This window comes from Carassius carassius, chromosome 8, assembly GCF_963082965.1.
Source record: "Carassius carassius chromosome 8, fCarCar2.1, whole genome shotgun sequence".
Classification (NCBI taxonomy): domain Eukaryota; kingdom Metazoa; phylum Chordata; class Actinopteri; order Cypriniformes; family Cyprinidae; genus Carassius; species Carassius carassius.
In genome coordinates, this window is record NC_081762.1 from 618,328 (window position 1) to 637,922 (window position 19,595).

Sequence of the window (19,595 nt, forward strand, 5' to 3'; positions counted from 1 at the left end):
CCCCTCTGCCCTCCGCGCCGCCCTCTTCAACTTTTACCAGAAATCTGATCCCCATTTCTGCTCCTTTGCTCTCGTCAGGGTTAAAAGTGTTTCATACTACAGTCTCTCTTCAGTTCAGCCTGATGCTGCTGACGGATTTACTTCAGTGTTCTTAAGTCACTTTACCTGATCTTCAGAGTATTTTGGAAAGAAGACTCTTCTGCTCACAGAGGCTGCATTTATATATACAAATATATTTCAGTTTTTAATGTATTTTTCATCAAATAAATGCCACTTTGAGCAGAAGCGACTTCTTTCAAAAACTTTTGACTGGTAGTATATTTCATGTTTAATTCAGATAAAGCCTCTTAGCTTGAATTCTAGCATTAAATACAATATTTCCTCTACGATATTGTCTCTTTTCTATATAGAGTGGACAGACTGGAGATAAAGAAACGTCTAAAAGCTGAAGTTCGGTTAATAGCGCAGACAAACTAAAGTGTCTGTGTGTCTCTGCATTAATCACAGGAACATGAACCCGTCGGATGCGGCTGTAAGTTGCTGTCTGAATCCAGACGTGGGTCAAACGCTGCTCTTTTGATTACGCCGCTGGTGTAATTGGTGTGTAATTTCCCTGGGAAGTGCGACCGCAATCCCGATAAACAAAACCTACTAACCGCTTCATGCACGAAGAGCCCCGGGAATATCCAGGCAACTTTGGGCAAAATAATAAAAACACAAAAGAGACAAAAAAAACAACAACTTCAGAGACTGAAAGTACAGCTGTTATTCGTACATTTTAATGACAAAAAGACAAACATCATCGCATGAGTAATGATTATCAAAGAATAACAGCTCTGGACTGACTGTTATTGAGCGTTTCCAGATGAAGCGCTCTCAGTCATGTCTCTACACAGACTGAAAGATCCGTGTGTGTTTGTGTGGAGTTTGCATCTCATTTAGTGTCAGTCTGCGAATGTCTTTAACTCATACTTTGAGTCTGGAGGGTTTGTTGAACAACTCTTGTGTTCTAGAAGCGCCAGCTCAGATACTGTTTGTTGAAACGGTTAAAATATCCAGTTTTTAATGCTTTAAGAGTGTCAGATGACAATTCCATCCGACAATTTTGAAATGTTATGAAATGGATCAAACCTTAATAACATGTTTTGAGAACATCAGTGTTTCCTCTCAAAATTACGAGAATCTATATGAAATATTAATTATAAGAATGTTCTGTAAACATGTTTTTTGTCCTAACATTTACATATCCTTTAATAAATGTTATGGGAATGTCTTCTGTGAGCTGTGTAAGTGGAGCATCAATGGAGGCCATATGGCACGAGTGAAGACAATAGAGGCATTCCTCGCGTCCTCCACTGCTCGCAATGATGAAAGAGCAAATTAACCAAAATCATGCTTGTACACGCATACAAACTCTGGCTCACAGGGCTTTAGACGTCATGTTTTGGAAAGTCTTTCGGGAGACAAGACATTTGTCTGGCGAGCCGGCCAGGAGTTATTTATAACGCGTACAGTGGATAATTTCCATCGGGGGCAAAGCCGAAGAATTTCAGTAGATAATCCACAATTATATACAACCTCAGAGCTCTTTCAGAGCCGTATAAATCCTCGCTGACTGGCCAAGGCTGGCGTGTCGAGATAAATCAGCTCTCGTCTCTTTATCATACATATACATATATATATATACAGCTAGTTCAGTTTAATTTCACTTAACAAAAACAACAAAATTACTTAAACTTAGTGGAACTGAAAATATTAAATAAAATCTAATTCAATTAATTAAAATAATCAAAAGTATACAAAATAACACTGACATGCAAATTAATAAAAAAAACTATATATGTAAAAAACCGATTTAATTACAAAAATTCGACAAAACTACTAAACCTTTCAAGTGAATCAACAGAAAATATGATTTAGAATATCAAACAAAGCTATTATAATATATCAGTGATATTAAAATAACACTGACAAATGTACTACTAATGCATTCATTTCTAAATGCATTTAGAAAATAGATTCTGTATACATGTGTATATATGTGTTTCTTTTCAGTTCAGTTCAGTTCATCTTATGAAAATTGATAATTGTCATAGATGCAATCCCAGGGATTTTCTGGTGAGGGTTGAGGAATTGTTTATTTTGATTTGTATTGACCAATAAAAAAACAAACAAACAAAAAACAGGTAATTAATACTTATTTATTTTTGTATAGTTAAGTAAAGATATGATGTAAAGATAAATCATATATTATTATTATTATTATTTCTTAGATTGTTATTCCTGAGAACAAATCAATTGCCTTTTTGTAAAAGTATGAGCTCTGTATGAAAACATATTATAGCTGCTGCAATGATAAACACATGTGGATATTTACTAGATTCATTAATGCTAAACATATCCATCCACATACGCCGCGTGTTCATGTTTGGAGGGCAGAGAACGTAGAGAGTTGCTGAGTGATTTCTGTGAGTTTGTGTGAATGCAGTTGTTTGGCAGCACAACAAAGACTCTGAGGAGCACAAACAACACAAACGAACAGCGGGTCAAACTCCATCCACATCTGTGCTGCTTCGTGTCATCACATGACGTTTACAGCTCAGCTGATTGGCTCAAAGACGCGAACCACGCAGTTTGTCGCTGAGATGATGAGACAGAAAACAAACTTGCCGTCATCATAATGAGCTGCATACTCTGAAATCATTAGGAAACTCATAAACGAGTTCTCATGTTTGACACCAGAACAACCGGTCCAGTAATCAAAAGCATTCTTGCTCTGGTTCCATTGAATTCGCTCCAAAAGCGTCTTTGATGCTCATCTGTTTGAGATGAGATTCACACACCTCTTCCTCATGTTTCTCGTTTAACTCATTTATGGATGTGCTAGAAACTTGATATGCAGGACTCACCTGCGCTTCATTAATTCACCTCCTTACTGCTTCATTCAGCAGCCCATCAATTCATAATATATCATTCCTGCAGTATGCTGTGCATTATGGGAAACACTGTATCAGGTACTCAATGCGCTTGACTTGACCTGCCATTTCTAGTATGATTACTGAAATGCATGCAACATTTTTACCAACTCTATTTTTACATCTTTAATTAAAGGAATAGTTCAGCTAAAAATGCACTGGAAATATGCACAGGTCGTCCAAGATGAGTTTGTTTCTTCATCAGATTTGTAGAAATGTAGCATTGCATCAGTGTCTCATCAATGGATGCTCTGCAGTGCATGGGTGCCATCAGAATGAGAGTCCAAACAGCTGATAAAAACATCACAATAATCCACAGCACTCCAGTCCATCAGTTAACATCTGGAGAAGACAAAAGATGAAACAAATCCAGCATTAAGATGTTTTTAACTCAAATACATAGAGTCTATAATCCATAATAACACTTCCTCCAGTAAAAAAAGTGTTCTGGTCTGAATCAGGAGAGAAATCTGCACAGATCAAGCAGCGTTTAAACAGCTCTAAACAAATATGTGAGAGACAACAGCAGATGCACTTTTTCACTGGAGGAAATGTTATTATGGATTATAGACTCTTTGTGTTTGAGTTAAAAACGTCTTATTACTAGATTTGTTTCATCTTTTGTATTCTCCAGGTGTTAACTGATGGACTGGAGTGCTGTGGATTATTGTGATGTTATTATCAGCTGTTTGGACTCTCATTCTGACGGCACCCATTCACTGCAGAGCATCCATTGATGAGACACTGATGCAGTGTCTGACGTGTGTATTTGTTCAGAGTAGTCTGTATACAGTAAATAGTATTTCTTCATGTGTTTGTCTTGCAGCGTGTGTGAAGGAGGTTGAGCAGGTGTGTGAAAACTCCTCTGAGGAACATCTACAGCCCTTCAAGGACAAGATGGAGAGCTTCGTCAGCACTGGTGAGTTACAGAAACATCACCATGCATGATGGCTTCAGCTGTCACAGAAATATAGCAACACGGCGCAACACATCCAGAATGAAACTCCTTCAGCTCTTGATGTGACTGGATTAGGATCGGGTCACTCCAGATGTGCTGCGTGAACTCAGTGCTGCTGTAAACGCTGACTGGGTTCATCGTTCATTCATTTATTATTTGTTCGTTCATTCATCCATTCATCGTTTGTTCATTCATCATTGGTTCATTCATTCATAGTTCATTAATTCGTTTTTTCTTTCATTCATCATTAGTTCGTTCATTCATTCATTCACTGTTCATTCATCATTCGTTTGTTCAATCATTCGTTTAAGAATTCATTGTTTGTTCGATCATTCGTTCGTTTGTTAATCATTCATTCATTCATTTGCATGTTCGTTCATGTATTCACTATTCATTCATCATTTGTTTTGCATTCGTTTGTTCGTTCATTTGTTCATTCATAATTCATTCGTTCATTCATTCATCATTCGTGCATGTGTGTGTTCATTTGATCATTCATTATTTCTTTCAATCATTCATTCATCGTTCGTTCATTCATCATTGGTTCATTCATTCAAAGTTCATTAATTTGTTTTTTCTTTCATTCATCATTCGTTCATTCATTCATTCAATAATTCACTGATCATTCATTCATCATTCTTTCATTCACACATTCATCATTAATTCGTGCATATGTTTGTTTGTTCATTCATAATTTGTTCATTCATTCATTCATAGTTTGTTAATTTGTTCGTTCTTTCATTCATCATTCATTTGTTCAAACATTCATCATTCGTTTGAGCATTCATTGTTTGTTTGATCATTCGTTCCTTCGTTCATAATTCATTCATTCATTCATTTGCGTCTTCGTTAATTTATTTATTATTCATTTATCATTTGTTTGTGCATTCATTTGTTTGTTCATTGTTCGTTTGTTCGCTTATATTTCTCTCCAAAATCCAAAGAAAGAATTAAGTACGAATTATCTGTGTCATAAAGAAAATTAAGCCTATAACTTGATAAAAAAGTTTGTCAAGACAAACTTTAAGTTGGCTTGAGAAAGCCTGACCAGAAAGTTTGAAAATGTGAAAAGTTAAAAAAGTTTAAAGTTTAAAAATATTTAAAAGTTTGAAAAGTTTAAGTTTTAAAAAGAAAGTGATTAACATATTGCTAGCATTACAAGCAAGTGACTACCATGTCATTAGCATGATTAACAAAGTTGTAAGCATGTTGCTAGCATGATTAGCAAGTGACTAGCATGTAGTTAGCATGATTAGCAAGGTATCTAGCATGTCACTAGCATGATTAGCAAGTGACTAGCATGTCGCCAGCATGATTAGGAAGTTACTAGCATGTTTCTAGCATGATTAGCATGTTGCTAGCATGTCGCTAGCATGTTTCTAGCATGATTAGCGTGCGACTAGCATGTTGCTAGCATGTTTCTACCATGATTAGCATGTTGCTAGCATGTTTCTGGCATGACAAACATGCAACTAGCATGTTGCTAGCATGATTTTAGCATGATTAGCATTTTTCTAGCATGTTTCTAGCATGACTAGCATGCGACTAGCATGTTGCTAACATGATTAGCATGTTGCTAGCATGATTTTAGCATGATTAGCATAATGCTAGCATGTTTCTAGCATGATTACCATGCGACTAGCATGTTACTAGCATGATTAGCATGCGACTAGCATGTTACTAGCATGATTATCATGCGACTAGCATGTGGCTATCTTGTTTATAACATGATTAGCATGTTGCTACCATGTCGATAGCATGTTTCTAGCATGACTAGCATGCGACTAGCATGATTTTAGCATGATTAGCATGTTGTTAGCATGTTGTTAGCATGTTTCTAGCATGCAACTAACATGTTGCTAGCATGATTTTAGCATTATTAGCATGTTGCTAGCATGTTTCTAGCATGATAAGCATGCGACTAGCATCGTTCTAGCATGATTAGCATGCGACTAGCATGTTGCTAGCATGTTTCTAGCATGATTAGCATGTTGCTAGCATGGTTTTAGCATGATTAGCATGTTGTTATAGATAGATAGATAGATAGATAGATAGATAGATAGATAGATAGATAGAAATAGATAGATAAATAGGATTTCAGTAAATTGGCTTTCTCAAGCCAACTTAATTAGGACCATTAGGACTTATTAAGCACATTTTCCTCGCACATTCATATCACTCTAATTTTTATTTTTAATGGTGATTCTGACTAGATGCTCATTACCCTAATGTAACCATTTAGTACTGATTATTTTAAATCAGCATTAATTAAAGACAGTGAGTGCAAAGGACTTCATACTAAACTTCATAAGACATCCATAAAAACCAAACTGATGAAAAATTTATATTATCAATTTTATTATTTAGAAAATAGTTTTTATCAAGTTACATGATTCTATTATACTCTATTGTACATGTTTTATTTATTTATTTACTTTTAACTTTAATATATCTATTTATGTGCATACATTTTTTATTTAGTTATTTATTGGTTTATTTAATCTTAATCTAATTTGTAATATTTATTTATATTTACTTATTTATTTTTTCTTGTTTATCTATTTATCTTGTCTTAGTAACTTATCTTAATTTAATCTTAATTATTTATTTGTATACATTTTACTTTTATATAATTATCTAGTAATTAAAAATGTATCTTATTTATTATATTTTATTCACACTATTGTCCCTCTCTTGTGGCCCCCTAAATAAGATATAATTATTTATTTCATATTATATAGATATTTTTCATCAGTCTTTTCAGGAGTTTGACTGGATCAGGTGTCGATTGTGTTATTATTCTAGTGCTTTATGTGGTCATTAATTCTTCTGATTATCAGCTTGTGTTTGTGACCGCAGAGATTGACCATGAGAAAGCGCCACAGATTGACGGGTTTAATATCATTATTCATGTAGTTTACAATGAGGATCAGTGCGACGTGTTGCTTGCGGCGGCTTTTCATAATGAACCTGAATCTGAGGCTCTTTACAGAGTGCTGCGGCGCGGCGGACGCTCAGAGCCGCGAGTCACTTTTAAAGGCTGGATTTATTGTCCTGCTCAGCGTGCAGGTCCCATAACTTTCTAGTTAGCCACTACTGGTTTCATGTTTACAGACGGAGCTGAGGAGAAAATTCACACATCGCACTCGACACGCACAAACAGCAGAGAGAGACCGCAGGCGCCAGTCCACCCCTGCCGAGACCAACGCCACTGGTCACACACACACACACACACACACACTCAGAGCGCTGTTCACACTCGCCCCCACCAAAGACCCCCAACACTCGCCTTTGAACAGTTTTGGGCGACTTCCCCCTCTTAAATCTCGTGAGTGGGAAAGGTCCCCCATCACAGTAAAAAAAAGGGATGAATCTGGAAAATGCAATAAATCTGAGATCATAGGCGCGCTCTGGCCTGAGATAAATTCTTGCACCTCGACCGGCCGCCGCACACATCTGCCTTGCATTTAGACACTTTTACATGGAGCAGCTCCACGGGAGCCACTCGACACACACACACACACACACGCAGGAAAATACATCAACACAAGCACTTTAACATCTCTGTTGTTTCTGGAGACTTCTGTTTCTCAAAAGTTTCTCTTCAGATAAAAATATATAATACGTATGTATGCATGTATGTATTATTTCAGTGTGCAATAATGATGTATAATTTAGCTCCGCAAGAGAGTTCTCTGTGGTATAATCTAAGTAAATCTAATAATAATAATACATCAATAAATAATTAAATACAAATTAATAAATAGATTAAAATTATGTGTGTGATGTGTGGCTCGTCTCTCTGTTATTGATGGTTTATTTTCATGTTGTTTGCAGCACAATCAGAGTACGAGACTGAAGACGAGCGGCTGCAGGCGGCACAGAAGAGGTAAGAAGCTCCAGCAGAGACAGCATCATGACTAATGAGATCTAATCACAGAGCCTGTCCATTATTCATTAGACTGATTTATTTAGTTTTTATTTTTCAGTATTGAATGAACTGTACATGTTTTTTTTTATTGTTTCTGTATGAAGTCTCTTGTGCTCCTCAAGGATGCATTTATTTGATCTATTATAAAGCTGGGTAAAAATCTTTATTAATCTTTATGAAACGATATTCATTCATAAATCTCAAGAATCGATTAGTCTCACCTGTCAGATAATGAACGAAACACTATAGCACCTCCCATCATGGTTCGGGAGCAGTCTTGTATGGTCCTCGAGAGGTCTGTCCACCTGCTCCAGCCGGAGGAGGAGGAATTCGGGATGAACGAGGGGATCCACAGAAAAACTGAGAAAACAAAAACGGGAACACATGGAGGAAACTGTTTTGGTTGGATCTTCTGTCATGATTTGCTGCCAGAAGGAACACAGGAGATACGGAGGGACAATATGTAACAAAGTCTCAAATGTAAAATTCTGTCCATTTGATTACATATTCAAATATATAATACCTTTATGGTACTGTGAGGTGACAGATCACTGTGAACTGATCGTCTCCTCTGCTTTAATAACAGTCACAGCATGAAATAAACATGAATGAGCATCCAAAGGTGTTAAAAGAAAGTGTACAGATAACCGAACCCGTCTCCTGTCTCATGGCACAATCAGTGTTCCAAACGCGGAGAGAAAACACTAGCTTTAACACTTAACTCTGAAAAGGACATTTTTCTAAATATGCACCATATTACATATTTGTTATCATTTTTATTGTTCTTCAGTGTTTAATTTAGTTTGAAAAAATTTGTCAAGTTTTTGTGACAAATGTAAAAAAACTGAATTGAAGTAGAAACATAATTATGTAATTTAAAGTTAAAGTTAGTAGGGATTTTCATTTTAACCGGTTAACGATTAATACAATCAATTAAATGGTTAAAATTTTTATTTTTATTTATTTATTTTCAGTAATTTATCAAAATATTTAAAAAGGTTTGCTACGTGGTGAAAATATTCTATGCGTGTATATATAAAAGATGTTTTTTAGAGAGTAAAAAAACATTAGTCGCATTTTATTATTTAATTCAGAAATTGGCCTAATGAGTACGCGAAATATTTACAAACATTATAATAAACTGTAAACATAGCTAGGCTATTTTAGTTCCCCTCACTCCACAACAAATGCTTTCAATTAACAGTATTTAGAAAAGAAACAATAATTAAAAATAGGCCTTTCAGAAGTTGAACTGAAACCAACGCTGGGTCTGTCATTCGACACAAAATCAAATGATTCAGTATTCGCGATGTATTTGAATGCTACATTATTGCGTTCCAATATCACTGTACGGTGATAACATATTTAAACTGAGAAGAGTATTGTTTTTTCCATATGTTTGACTGACTGTATTTTATTACGATAATTAATAGGCTGAATGTTCAAGGTAGCAAAGCTTATTGTGCATGCGAATGCGGCGCCAGCGCAATCACTTGAATTTTTCCTTCTAATAGTGGAACCAACTTCTCCTTTTAGTAATAAAGATAATCAGAATTGTAAATGGCTTACCTTTATTTTTGTACATTCACAATAAAAACAAATCTTTGTGCGTGAAATAAGCATAAAGAAAATTAGGTTGCCGCTTTCTGTCGTCTGGTTTACTTTCGCGCAGCACAAAATGAACCGAAATGGCGTTTTTCTTTCATTTTCTTAATTTATTATTTAAGTAAAAATATATTTCTCGTATAGGCCTATTTATTCGTTTTATATATATATATATATCCTAGCTTTATTATGTTTTTCTCCGCTCGCAGAAGCGATGTGTGATGTGATATGATGACCGTGTGAATCCTCATGTTCTGTTGTTTGTTGCTTTTTGGCATTTAAAATGAATCTCCAGGAAACAAATGTTAGTATTTTTAACAGGTCACAGACACTTATCTTTTCTAATTTAATTCAATTATAATATAAAATAATCTTGTCGTTTAACAGTTAATAATCAGTTAACGAGCGTCGGTTGTCGGTTAGGAAAAATAACCGAAATGAACATCCCTAAAAGTAAGTATTAATACTACAAAAACACTTATATTTTAAGTGTTTGTATACACATCAGCAAATTTCAGCCTTTCTATATTATTAACTCTAGTTTACAACATTAGTTTGTCCTGTACTTGATATATTTCCAAAATCGAAATCGAATGGAATCGAAAGGCAAGCTTGTGAAGTTATTTGAAACAGAAATCTTTATAATGATATAAATGATAGAGCGGTTGTCTTTATAATTGACATTTTGGTGCGGTTGTGAGTGCATTCTGGGATTGATTTCTGTGTGAGGAGCAAGTGTCTGTGAAGGACAGGAGCAGGCGTGAGTTTAGTGTTCTGCAGACTCTCTCTGTTATCGTTCGCTCTTATCGTGTGTGTTCAGTAATACTGCAGACTGTTTGTGCTGATTTATGTGCAAGCCTTCGGCTGCCAGATGCTACACCATGGAAAATATCTGGAACTTTTCATAGAGGGGAAAAGGACAAACAAAGCATATTGATTATTTTTCCTTGTTTAGATTTGAGAGTTTTTTTGTAACCTGAAACAAAACAAAGCGAAATGAAACACACACACTTGCATTTGGGACTCTCCATAGGCGTAATGGTTTTGTTCTCTCTCACACACACACACACACACACACACACACATCAGTGTGTATAAGCTGCAGATGTCGACATGGTGGCGTCTGAAAGAGCAGAAGGGACGACTCCACATTAATGAAGGTGTTGAATTGGCCAATATTGATCAAAAGAGCCCGGCAGCTCCAGAGTCTCTTAATTTCCCTTTACTTTGGTCCTGGAGAAGCGCCTGGCGCTCGGACCGCAGGAGCAGTAAGTCTCAGAGTTCCCATGGACGCACCTCGTTAAAGTGACACGCGGGTGATGGATTCGGGCCGCGGGCGCTCGTCCGGACCTGGGTGGGCGTCCACATGTGTCCCGACCCGAGGGAGTCACCTTTACACACTCGTCCTCTGTGGCAAACACGCTAAACACAATCAGTGCTTTGATCTTACAAACCAGCTAACGCTCTCACAGCTCTCACACACCTTTCGAACAAGCCTTCTTGATGTCAGGTTTATGGAACCATCTATAACTAATATTTGATGTATGTTCTAAACAATGGTCTTGCATGTTGTTGTTTTTTTCTTAATGTTCTCATCATGGTGGGATAAAAAGTTATTAGATAAGTATTCTCTGAATGCCCTCGTGAGGTTCTTTGTACTTGATGAACATTGTTAGAAACATTTTTGGAACTATTAAATAACTTCTATTCACCTCAAGAAAACTGGACATTTGAATGTTCCTGAAATAGTTTGCATGGAAATAATGTTAGAACGTAATACATTTTTTTTCCGTAATTTAAGTAACTATAAATAATCTTTATGTAATGTTTATTAATATAAAAAAAATAATTTTAGATACATTTGAAAACTCTTTTTAACATTATTAATACCACTATCAATCCTCATGTGTTGGTTCTCTTCCTGATGTGTCTTCATCTATGTGTGAGGATTCTCTCAAGCGTTTTGTTAATAAGATAAATGTTAGAATTAGTCCCTTTTCCTCTGATCTGTCGATTCATCCTAGTTGTACTGCTGTTTTTAGTCAGTTTAATCCTATTACTGGCACTCAGCTTTAAGAAATAGTTGAGCACCACAAACCTTCTGACTCTTCTATTGATGTTATCCCTCCATTTTTTCTTAAACATGTCCTTAATGTTGTGAACATGTTAAATCGCTGTTTAGAAACTGGCATTATACCTGATTTGCTCAAACATGCAACAGTTCACCCCTTGCTTAAGAAACAAAACTTAGCCTCTATAGTGTTGGGTAATTTTAGACCCATCTCCAATCCATCTTTTATTACAAAGATTAAGAGATATACCTCTATTAATGCTGTTTTACCATGTGGGGTTCCTCAGGGCTCTATCCTGGCCCCAATTCAATTTTCTCTTAACATGCTGCCATTCAGTTCTATTATTAGAAACATTGTCTGTCATTCCTTTGTTACACCAATGGCACACAAATTTATCTGCCCCTCAAGTGAAATTCAGATAGATTTGGATACCCTCTTGGCCTGTTTGACTGATGTAAAGGCATGGCTGTCTTTAAATTTTCTGAATTTCAACGAGAGTAAAACAGAAATTATTATATTTGGACCCTCCGATTTCTCTGACAATCCTAAACAAATAATGATGTTATTTGTATTTGATGAATGTTGTAAGAGATATTTTTGTAACCTTTAAATAACATTCTAATCACCCTGAGAAAACTGGGGATTTCAGTGTTTTAGAAACATTACAAAACAATGTTCCCGCAACGTTTTTCTAAGCTTAAACTGTCCTGGTTTGTTGTCGTGTCCCTGGAATAGCCGGATCGATTGTTCAGTTTGTGGAAGCTCTGTGAAGGTCTTTTGTGGGATGAGGAGAGCTGAACTGAACTGTCTGCGTTATCTGCGGTTTAATGTTTCGACAGACAGTCAGAGGGCAGCAGAAATCACTCTGTACATTTCATGCATTCCAGATTAAAGCTGTGCAAATCGCACAGTAATGCAGCAGCTACAGCTCTGAGATCGACAGGATAAATCAGTGTCAGACTCAGATACACAAGTGTGTGTGTGTGTGTGTGTGTGTGAGAGAGAGAGAGAGAGAGAGAGAGAAAGAGAGAGAGAGTATGTGTGTGTGACTGTGTTTGTTTGTTTTACTTTGCACTTTATCTTAAAGATTAAAATTATTTACTCTTGTGTGATTGTGTTTACATTACCAATTAGTTATTTAGTGATTTTTATTTTATATATTTTGTATTTTTAGTCATATTTTTTACTTGATCTTATTTTATTTTATAAATTATCATTATATATTTATTAATTCTTATATTATTGATGGTCGTCTCAGGCATGTTATTTATTTTTATTTTGTCTTATTTTATTTTCTCAAATATGTTATTCTAATATATTCTAAAACTGTTTATTTTATTTATTTTTTTATTTCTGTAATATATTTGTTTGGAATCTGAATGATTTTTCCTACCATCAGGACATTGATGAATCTAGTATTTTTAATTACATTTTATTTTATTTTAAGTTTTTGTATTTATTTTATATTTTCAGTTTGTGACGCTGTAATATATTTGTCCTGCCGTCAGAGCTTGATGAATCTGTGTTGATCCGCACCTGAGCGTTCCTGACGTGTGTGTGTTTAATGCTCCATTGAGTTTCTCCTCGGTTCAAGTCATGTGTGATCTGTCACACGCGTGACCGTTAATCTCGCCGTTCCACTTGATTTGTGGCCACTGAACGTGATTTTCTGCCACTAACGGCTCATTGTGGTTGAGTCTCTTTTCACGCTGTTTTACCCTTGATGGGAGAAGATCTTCTCATCATGCGTCACAACAGCAGCCGCTACAGTTTCAGAGAAAAATAAAGTTCATTATAATGAGATCCATGACAAAACCTCGTTCGTTTTAAACCAGCCAAATAAGAAACTTCCTAGAAACATCCTATAGGATCTTATTTGTTTTATTTGAGAGTTTTATTCTTTTTTTTTTTTTGCATTTTGTGTTCCAGTAAACCAGACATTTTAATGTTCTTATAATATAACAAATAAATGTTGCAATGTATTACTTACAAATATGCATGTTTCAATGTAAAATATGGCATCTTTCGATTCTCCAGAGAGAACAGATATCATGTTGACTGATTTGTCTTCTAGTTTCCGGGACATGGTGATGTACTTCGGGCTCAAACCCAAGTCTGGAGAGAAAGAGGTTTCTCCAAATCATATCTTCATGCTGTGGTACGAATTCTGCAATGATTTCAAGAGCATCTGGAACCGAGAGAATAAAAACATCTCCAAAGAGAGGTGAGGACCATCCGTCTCACAATGAAGTTTAGAGACTAAAGCCATGTTACTGATTTCAGTGAAGCTTTTATAGATCAAACCTACCTCCAATATTCAGTTCTCACTTAGAAATGCACAAAAAAATCACTCTCATTAGTCTTTCCCGCTCTTGTTTTTCCATCAAAATTTCCAAACATTTACTCGAGAGGCAAAAATGCCATGGTTTAGAGAAGATATCATCCATCAGTTGAGTTTATTTTGGTTTCTTCGTACTGTTTTCTCATCTTAAGCATAAATCTAACAAACTTGTGACATTTAAAAACAAAACAGCTTGTGTAAGAGGAAAAGTTGACTCAGAATGTCGCTTTCATTTGACCTCCATTCACAAGAGAACGTCATCAGAAGAAATGATGACAAGTATAGTTTTGCGCTCTTTCATTTTAGACTTAAAGAAGCTCAGAAGACCGTCCAGAAAATCACGGCAGAGAGGAAAGTGGAGACGAAGAAGACCAACGCAAACAGTCTGGTGAGAAAACACACAAGCACACAGCTATAACACACTCAATAATGGAAATAATTCTATTGCACGAGACGCTGGCAGTGAAATCCCGGGTTTCATTTGTTTATTTTAATACAATTTACCTAAACAAGTAAACTGAGTAGTATTAGGATTTTTTAATATTTAAAGCATTATGATATAAAATGAATGCAACTCCTAGTTTTACTCCTAGCTTTCTTTATTTCTGCACTAGCATTCACACACACAGGAATAATGCAGAGTTTAATCATCAAAAACAACACAAGTGTCACTTCCGTTTAAAATGCATACCATTTTGAGCATAAAAAGACATATTTGAACTCACTAGAAGCAAAGACTATTATTGTGGAAGTGAATTGTGCTCTCAGATCCTTATTGAGTTATCAATGCATCCCATGAATGCATCTCCTGATCAGACGTGTAGCATGAATGCAATGCTTAGCCTCGACCAAATGCATGAAATTGTTTGCAAACCTCTGTTTGACAGAAAGAGCGACTGCGAAAGAAAGAAGCCGGCGTGTCGTCCAGCTGAAGCACCACAGAACAGTGTGGAACCACTTCAGTATGAGACAAACGGATGTTATTGGGTCAAGAAGAAACACGTGACATCGATATATCTATCAGAATCAGCTGTGCCTCATGTTCATCGAAGGGTCGGCGTTATATTATCTGTGTCTCGGTGTTTCACCACATTTTCCTTTTGCCAAAATGAGACTTGACGAAGCACTTTTACGCTCCTTCTCACTCGCGGAGGCTATGCAATACCCTCCGTTTCAGAAGAGAAATGTGCAAATCATATCCATGCATTAAATGTGAGAACACTATGATGAGGAACGAATCATATTTACCTTCCAGTGAGTGTGCGACTACATCTGATGACATTTTCATGTGTAACCGAGTCAAAGTCAAAGGTTTTATTGAGGAATACTGTGTGATGAGGATGTCAGAAAGTGATTTGGCTTCCCTGTTGGTTTATGTTGTAATGGATTCTGTCATTTATCCAGTTATTTCATGCCCAGATGTGTTGAAAACGTCCTGGAAGATTATCACAGTGTCAGATTTTATTGACATTTTTTTATTTTATTTCCTGTAACAAGTTGTACATTTATTAGGTGCAATAAACGTTTTGGACATCAGCGAAATGAAACATAAGAAACTGTGTCTTCTGATTTCTTAAAAAGTATTTACATTAAAACCACACTTGATTTATTATAAAAGATGTGTTCAACAATAAACCCATATAGTTGTTCAATCAATGCAACATTCATTTCTAATACGTTTTTTAATAGTTATTCAGTTTTTGGTCCTTAGAAAAATGATCTTATTTAAATAGTGTTTGGTTTTTACTCTCTTCATGAGCTTATTGTCTTGTAAATGATCCAACAAGCAAATCAAAACGTGAACTTTCTAGATTATATATAGGAGGAGCAATGCATTTAGATGAAGTTTCTCAAAGCGCCTGCAGTTTAATGACTGACGAGCGTTCAAAAGCTTTCGCACTACATTAGCTCGTGTGTTTGGCTGTGGATGCGGTTGAGCTCAGTGCGTAAAACACACAGCGTGAAATTGATTCCTGTGGTCGTTTATGAAGCGTTTAATCATGTGTTCGTCAGAGAGAGAGAGATCAGGGGTCAAAATGTTTGACCTTTTATTAATACGATCTTCCTACAAGCACATCATACACAACATCTGTACATCCTTTGCTCTTCACAACCAAATCTTTTCAATGTTTCACCTCTACAACTGATATTATAAATAGACGAGTAGCATGAAGAAACTCACAGCAATCCAGAAAAACAGTGTCTCATTCGGTCACATTAAAAAAAGTGGTTCCACATAGTGGAAGCTATCAGTCCTTAAACTGTCTTAATTCTAGATTTGGAGATGAATGAAGACATTCAGCGTGAGGAATGATGCTCTTCTGCATCTGTCACCATCACAAACACAGAGCTCAGGACGGACCTCATGTATATTTGTCCTGGACGCTCTCTAGCATGTGGGTAGCTGATCAAAAGCTGATCTAAATACATTGAAAATATTAGGATTTTTACAAGTGAAACCAATGAAATGAACATAAATGGGTGATCATTTGACATGTTTTAAAACCATCTTTACCTGCATTTTTTTTTGTCTTTTGGTAGATTTTCATTTGCTGCTGAACATGGTTTATTAAAACGCCATCTGTTCATTAATGAGCACAATAAATGTTGCATGTTTAATAAGCATAAAAGAACATTTAAATAATGTTTGAAAAGTTTTTAGATGACTACTAACCACATTCACTACTAGTCGAAATTTGCATTAGAAAGTATTATTATTTTGTTGTATTAGAATCTAGAGCTTTAGATATCTAAATAATTGTGGTACAAAATTAATGCAAAATTATTTCAGTGACCAGGCAAATGAAAGTAAATGGGTTTTATTGATCATTTGATATTTTTAGGTGATTTTTGACAGTTTTTGGCCAAAAAAAAAGATTATATATATATATATATTATAATAATTATTATTATTTTTACTAGTGTTCAGTTATCCTTAAGTTAAACTTTGCTTATAAAAGTACAAATAATTGCATTGCATTTCTCAAATGAGCTAAAAAAAAGTTTAATAATCATAAAACGCTATTTGCATGTTGGTTAAACGTCTAGTTTTAGATAAAAAAAAAATGCACTTTTTATGCATGTGCACTACGATTTTTAAACATTTGGAAAAAAAAAGTAGTACAAAATGAATGCAAACCCATTTTTAGGTGCCTTTTTTTCCTGCAGTTAGTTTATAAATACACAAATACTGCATGCATCTCTCAATTAATGATCTCAAAAAACTGCATATTTAATAATCATAAAAAATATTGAAATGTTGTTTGAAACAATCGTTTTATATAAAGTATGACACGTTGTACTTTTTAGGTGCTTTTTGTCCATTTTTGGATGCTTTTCCCAGCTCATACTGGTGTTCCAATGCTCCTGCAGTTAAACATAGTTTATAAAAGTTTAAATACTCCATGCATCTCTCAGTTAGGTTCGTGAGCTCATAAAACCGCATGTTTAATAATCATAAGACATCTTAAAAATGACACTTTTCATGTCAACTACCCACGTGCACTACTAGTCCAAATTTAAACACGTTGAACTGGATTTACCTTCCTAAAACTCTCGATGCAGGAAAATGAGTCTGTGGACGTGCATATGAAAGAAGAAAGGGAGAAGCATCATCGCACGTGCACTAGTGTGTTCCTCGTCTGAGTCTGTGACTGATGGTGTGTAATGGTGACAGATGCGTCTCTGCACTGGTTCCAGCAGATCAAGCGTGTCTACACTCGCGTGCTCTTTCTGACGCGTCGCTCTCGCTTCTAGTCCAGCTCGATGGAGATGCAGCGGCACTGTTTGACGCGCTGCACGCGCTTCTTCCGCGTCGGCGGCTGCTGGTCAGGACAGTTGAGGGTGAAGGTCATGGTGGTGAAGCGCTTGGGCTTGCAGAACGAGCACGACTGGAACGCGCCCTCCTCTCTGCGCACGTGCCTCGGGATGTAGAAGGAGTTGCACTGTCCGTAGCAGAAGCGGTTGATGATGGTGCGGCTGACGCAGCCCTCCTCGTGGATGGTCTGTTTGAGCGGCTGAGTCTTGCACCAGTCCCGCTTCAGGTAGCGGCGCTCGGTGACGTGCAGAGCCTCCTGACTGGACTCCAGAACCTCCTCCGAGCCGCGGCTCCTGCCTCTGGGGCCCGGTCCCGGTCCCGGTCCCGGGGCCGCCTGCTGCTGCTGCTGCTGCTGGTCAGACTCGTTCGGGTTGTTCTTGTCCGGGTGAGGAATCGCGCCTCGGTTCCGCTTGGATTCGGCGGGACTCGACAGAAGAAGAACCCAGATGAAGAGTGTCGCGAGCGCGATCCGAGCGGCGGAGGCCATCGGCACTGACGAGAGAGAACCACACAGCGTTCAGAAACACATATTTAGAGTTCAGAAAAATTCAGAGTGATGGGAAACATTTGGAAACATTCTGAGTGTTAAAAAAAAAATCGGAGCGTTCAGAAAAAAAATCACAGCGTTCATTCGGAAACATTCGGAGAAATTAAGAGCGTTCGGAAACATTCAGCTACACAAATGCAATCCGTTTAATTCGTTTTCTGAACCTTTAAAATGTTACGTTTTAAAGTGTTATGAAAGTTAAGGGGGGAAATCATCATTTTGCACACATTATGGGAAATATTCTACATTCTGAAAATGCATCAAGTTAGACGAACACCCAACTTAAAGGTTTCATTCAAAACAAACAGAACCTGATAACTTTAAACAAATGTTGTTTTAATGCAACTGAGTGAATGTTTGTTCCTAACGTGAGAGAGCGTTCGAGAGGATCTTCACAGTCACAAATCTAAAGTTCTGTGATGGTCCACCAATTTATCCAATATTTATTTAATAACTGAATGAGTGACATATTCATAAACCAACCTTAAATGATGAAATGTGGTTGAAATATTGTAACCTAATTCAATACTGAAACAATATTTATCAATGGTTGAAGACAGTACTTCAACATCGATGTTGAAATAGTAACAATATATGCACAATGTATTAAAACATCTTCAAAAATCAATGTATAACAATCGTAGATATTAATTCTATAATTCCTAGATTTTGAGATACAATGTAGATATAGCTCACATAAAAATTTATTAATATTATATGAATTATATTAGATTTTTTTCTCTTTCATATAAACCAGTGGTCGGGAGGCCATATAACCATGGCACCATGTCTTAACTTACAAACATTCTTCATTTTAATATTCAAACAATTATTCAAGCAGAATTGTGCAAAGATGCATTTCTGCATATCTACTTCATCGTCGGAGAGTCGTCCATGAGATCTTCAATTAGTAGTCCACCAAGACATTATAAACTCTCATCTGAAAATATTACCAATGTTTCTGTATGCTGTAGCACAAACATTAGAGCAAGGCACTAACAACACAAAGGTCATGGGTTCGATTCCCAGGGAATGCATGGACTGAAGTCGCTTTGGATGAACTCATCTGACCGATGCATAAATATAAAATAAAGCACCTGCTCCAAACACATGTTGGTTGATCAGTGAAGGTGTGAAGATCTCTCACCTGTCAGCGTAGATGAGCTTCTAGAGGAGATCTGTGTGAGGAGAGGAGCTGCGATCCGTCCCATAGACACACACTCACACACACACACACACACTCTGAGAGTCTGCTGGTGAAATGAGCACCACATCTCCACGCTCTCAGACACAATGCTGGAGAATCAGAGCTGTCCAGCCCCTCACACACACACACACACACACACACA

General features: G+C 36.5%; 2 protein-coding genes across 2 annotated transcripts in view; one reads left to right on the forward strand and one right to left on the reverse strand.

The window, feature by feature from the left end:
- The window catches only part of LOC132144916 (formin-like), a 63,473-nt gene extending 48,360 nt beyond the window's left edge, over nt 1–15,113 (forward strand). Inside the window, exons 16-20 of the mRNA XM_059555501.1 lie at nt 3,802–3,894; nt 7,771–7,822; nt 13,616–13,765; nt 14,189–14,270; nt 14,770–15,113. Coding sequence (XP_059411484.1) covers nt 3,802–3,894; nt 7,771–7,822; nt 13,616–13,765; nt 14,189–14,270; nt 14,770–14,814 — 422 coding nt within the window. The 3' untranslated portion in view covers nt 14,815–15,113. The remainder of the gene's footprint in view (nt 1–3,801; nt 3,895–7,770; nt 7,823–13,615; nt 13,766–14,188; nt 14,271–14,769) is intronic.
- An 834-nt stretch (nt 15,114–15,947) lies between these two features.
- LOC132144917 (gremlin-1-like) lies at nt 15,948–19,595 on the reverse strand. Its single transcript, XM_059555502.1, has 2 exons — nt 19,394–19,595; nt 15,948–18,191 (listed from the first exon to the last, which is right to left on the reverse strand). The coding sequence occupies exons 1-2, from the start codon at nt 19,518–19,520 to the stop codon at nt 17,635–17,637; spliced, it is 684 nt and encodes a 227-aa protein (XP_059411485.1). The 5' UTR covers nt 19,521–19,595; the 3' UTR covers nt 15,948–17,634.

Bases quoted from the DNA above. Each gene is read 5' to 3' on its own strand.
- LOC132144917 (XM_059555502.1), bottom strand. From the start codon at position 19,520: ATGTGGTGCTCATTTCACCAGCAGACTCTCAGAGTGTGTGTGTGTGTG. The intron at 18,192-19,393 runs GTGAGAGATCTT...CTCTCTCGTCAG, and splicing joins AAGCTCATCTACGCTGACAG to TGCCGATGGCCTCCGCCGCT.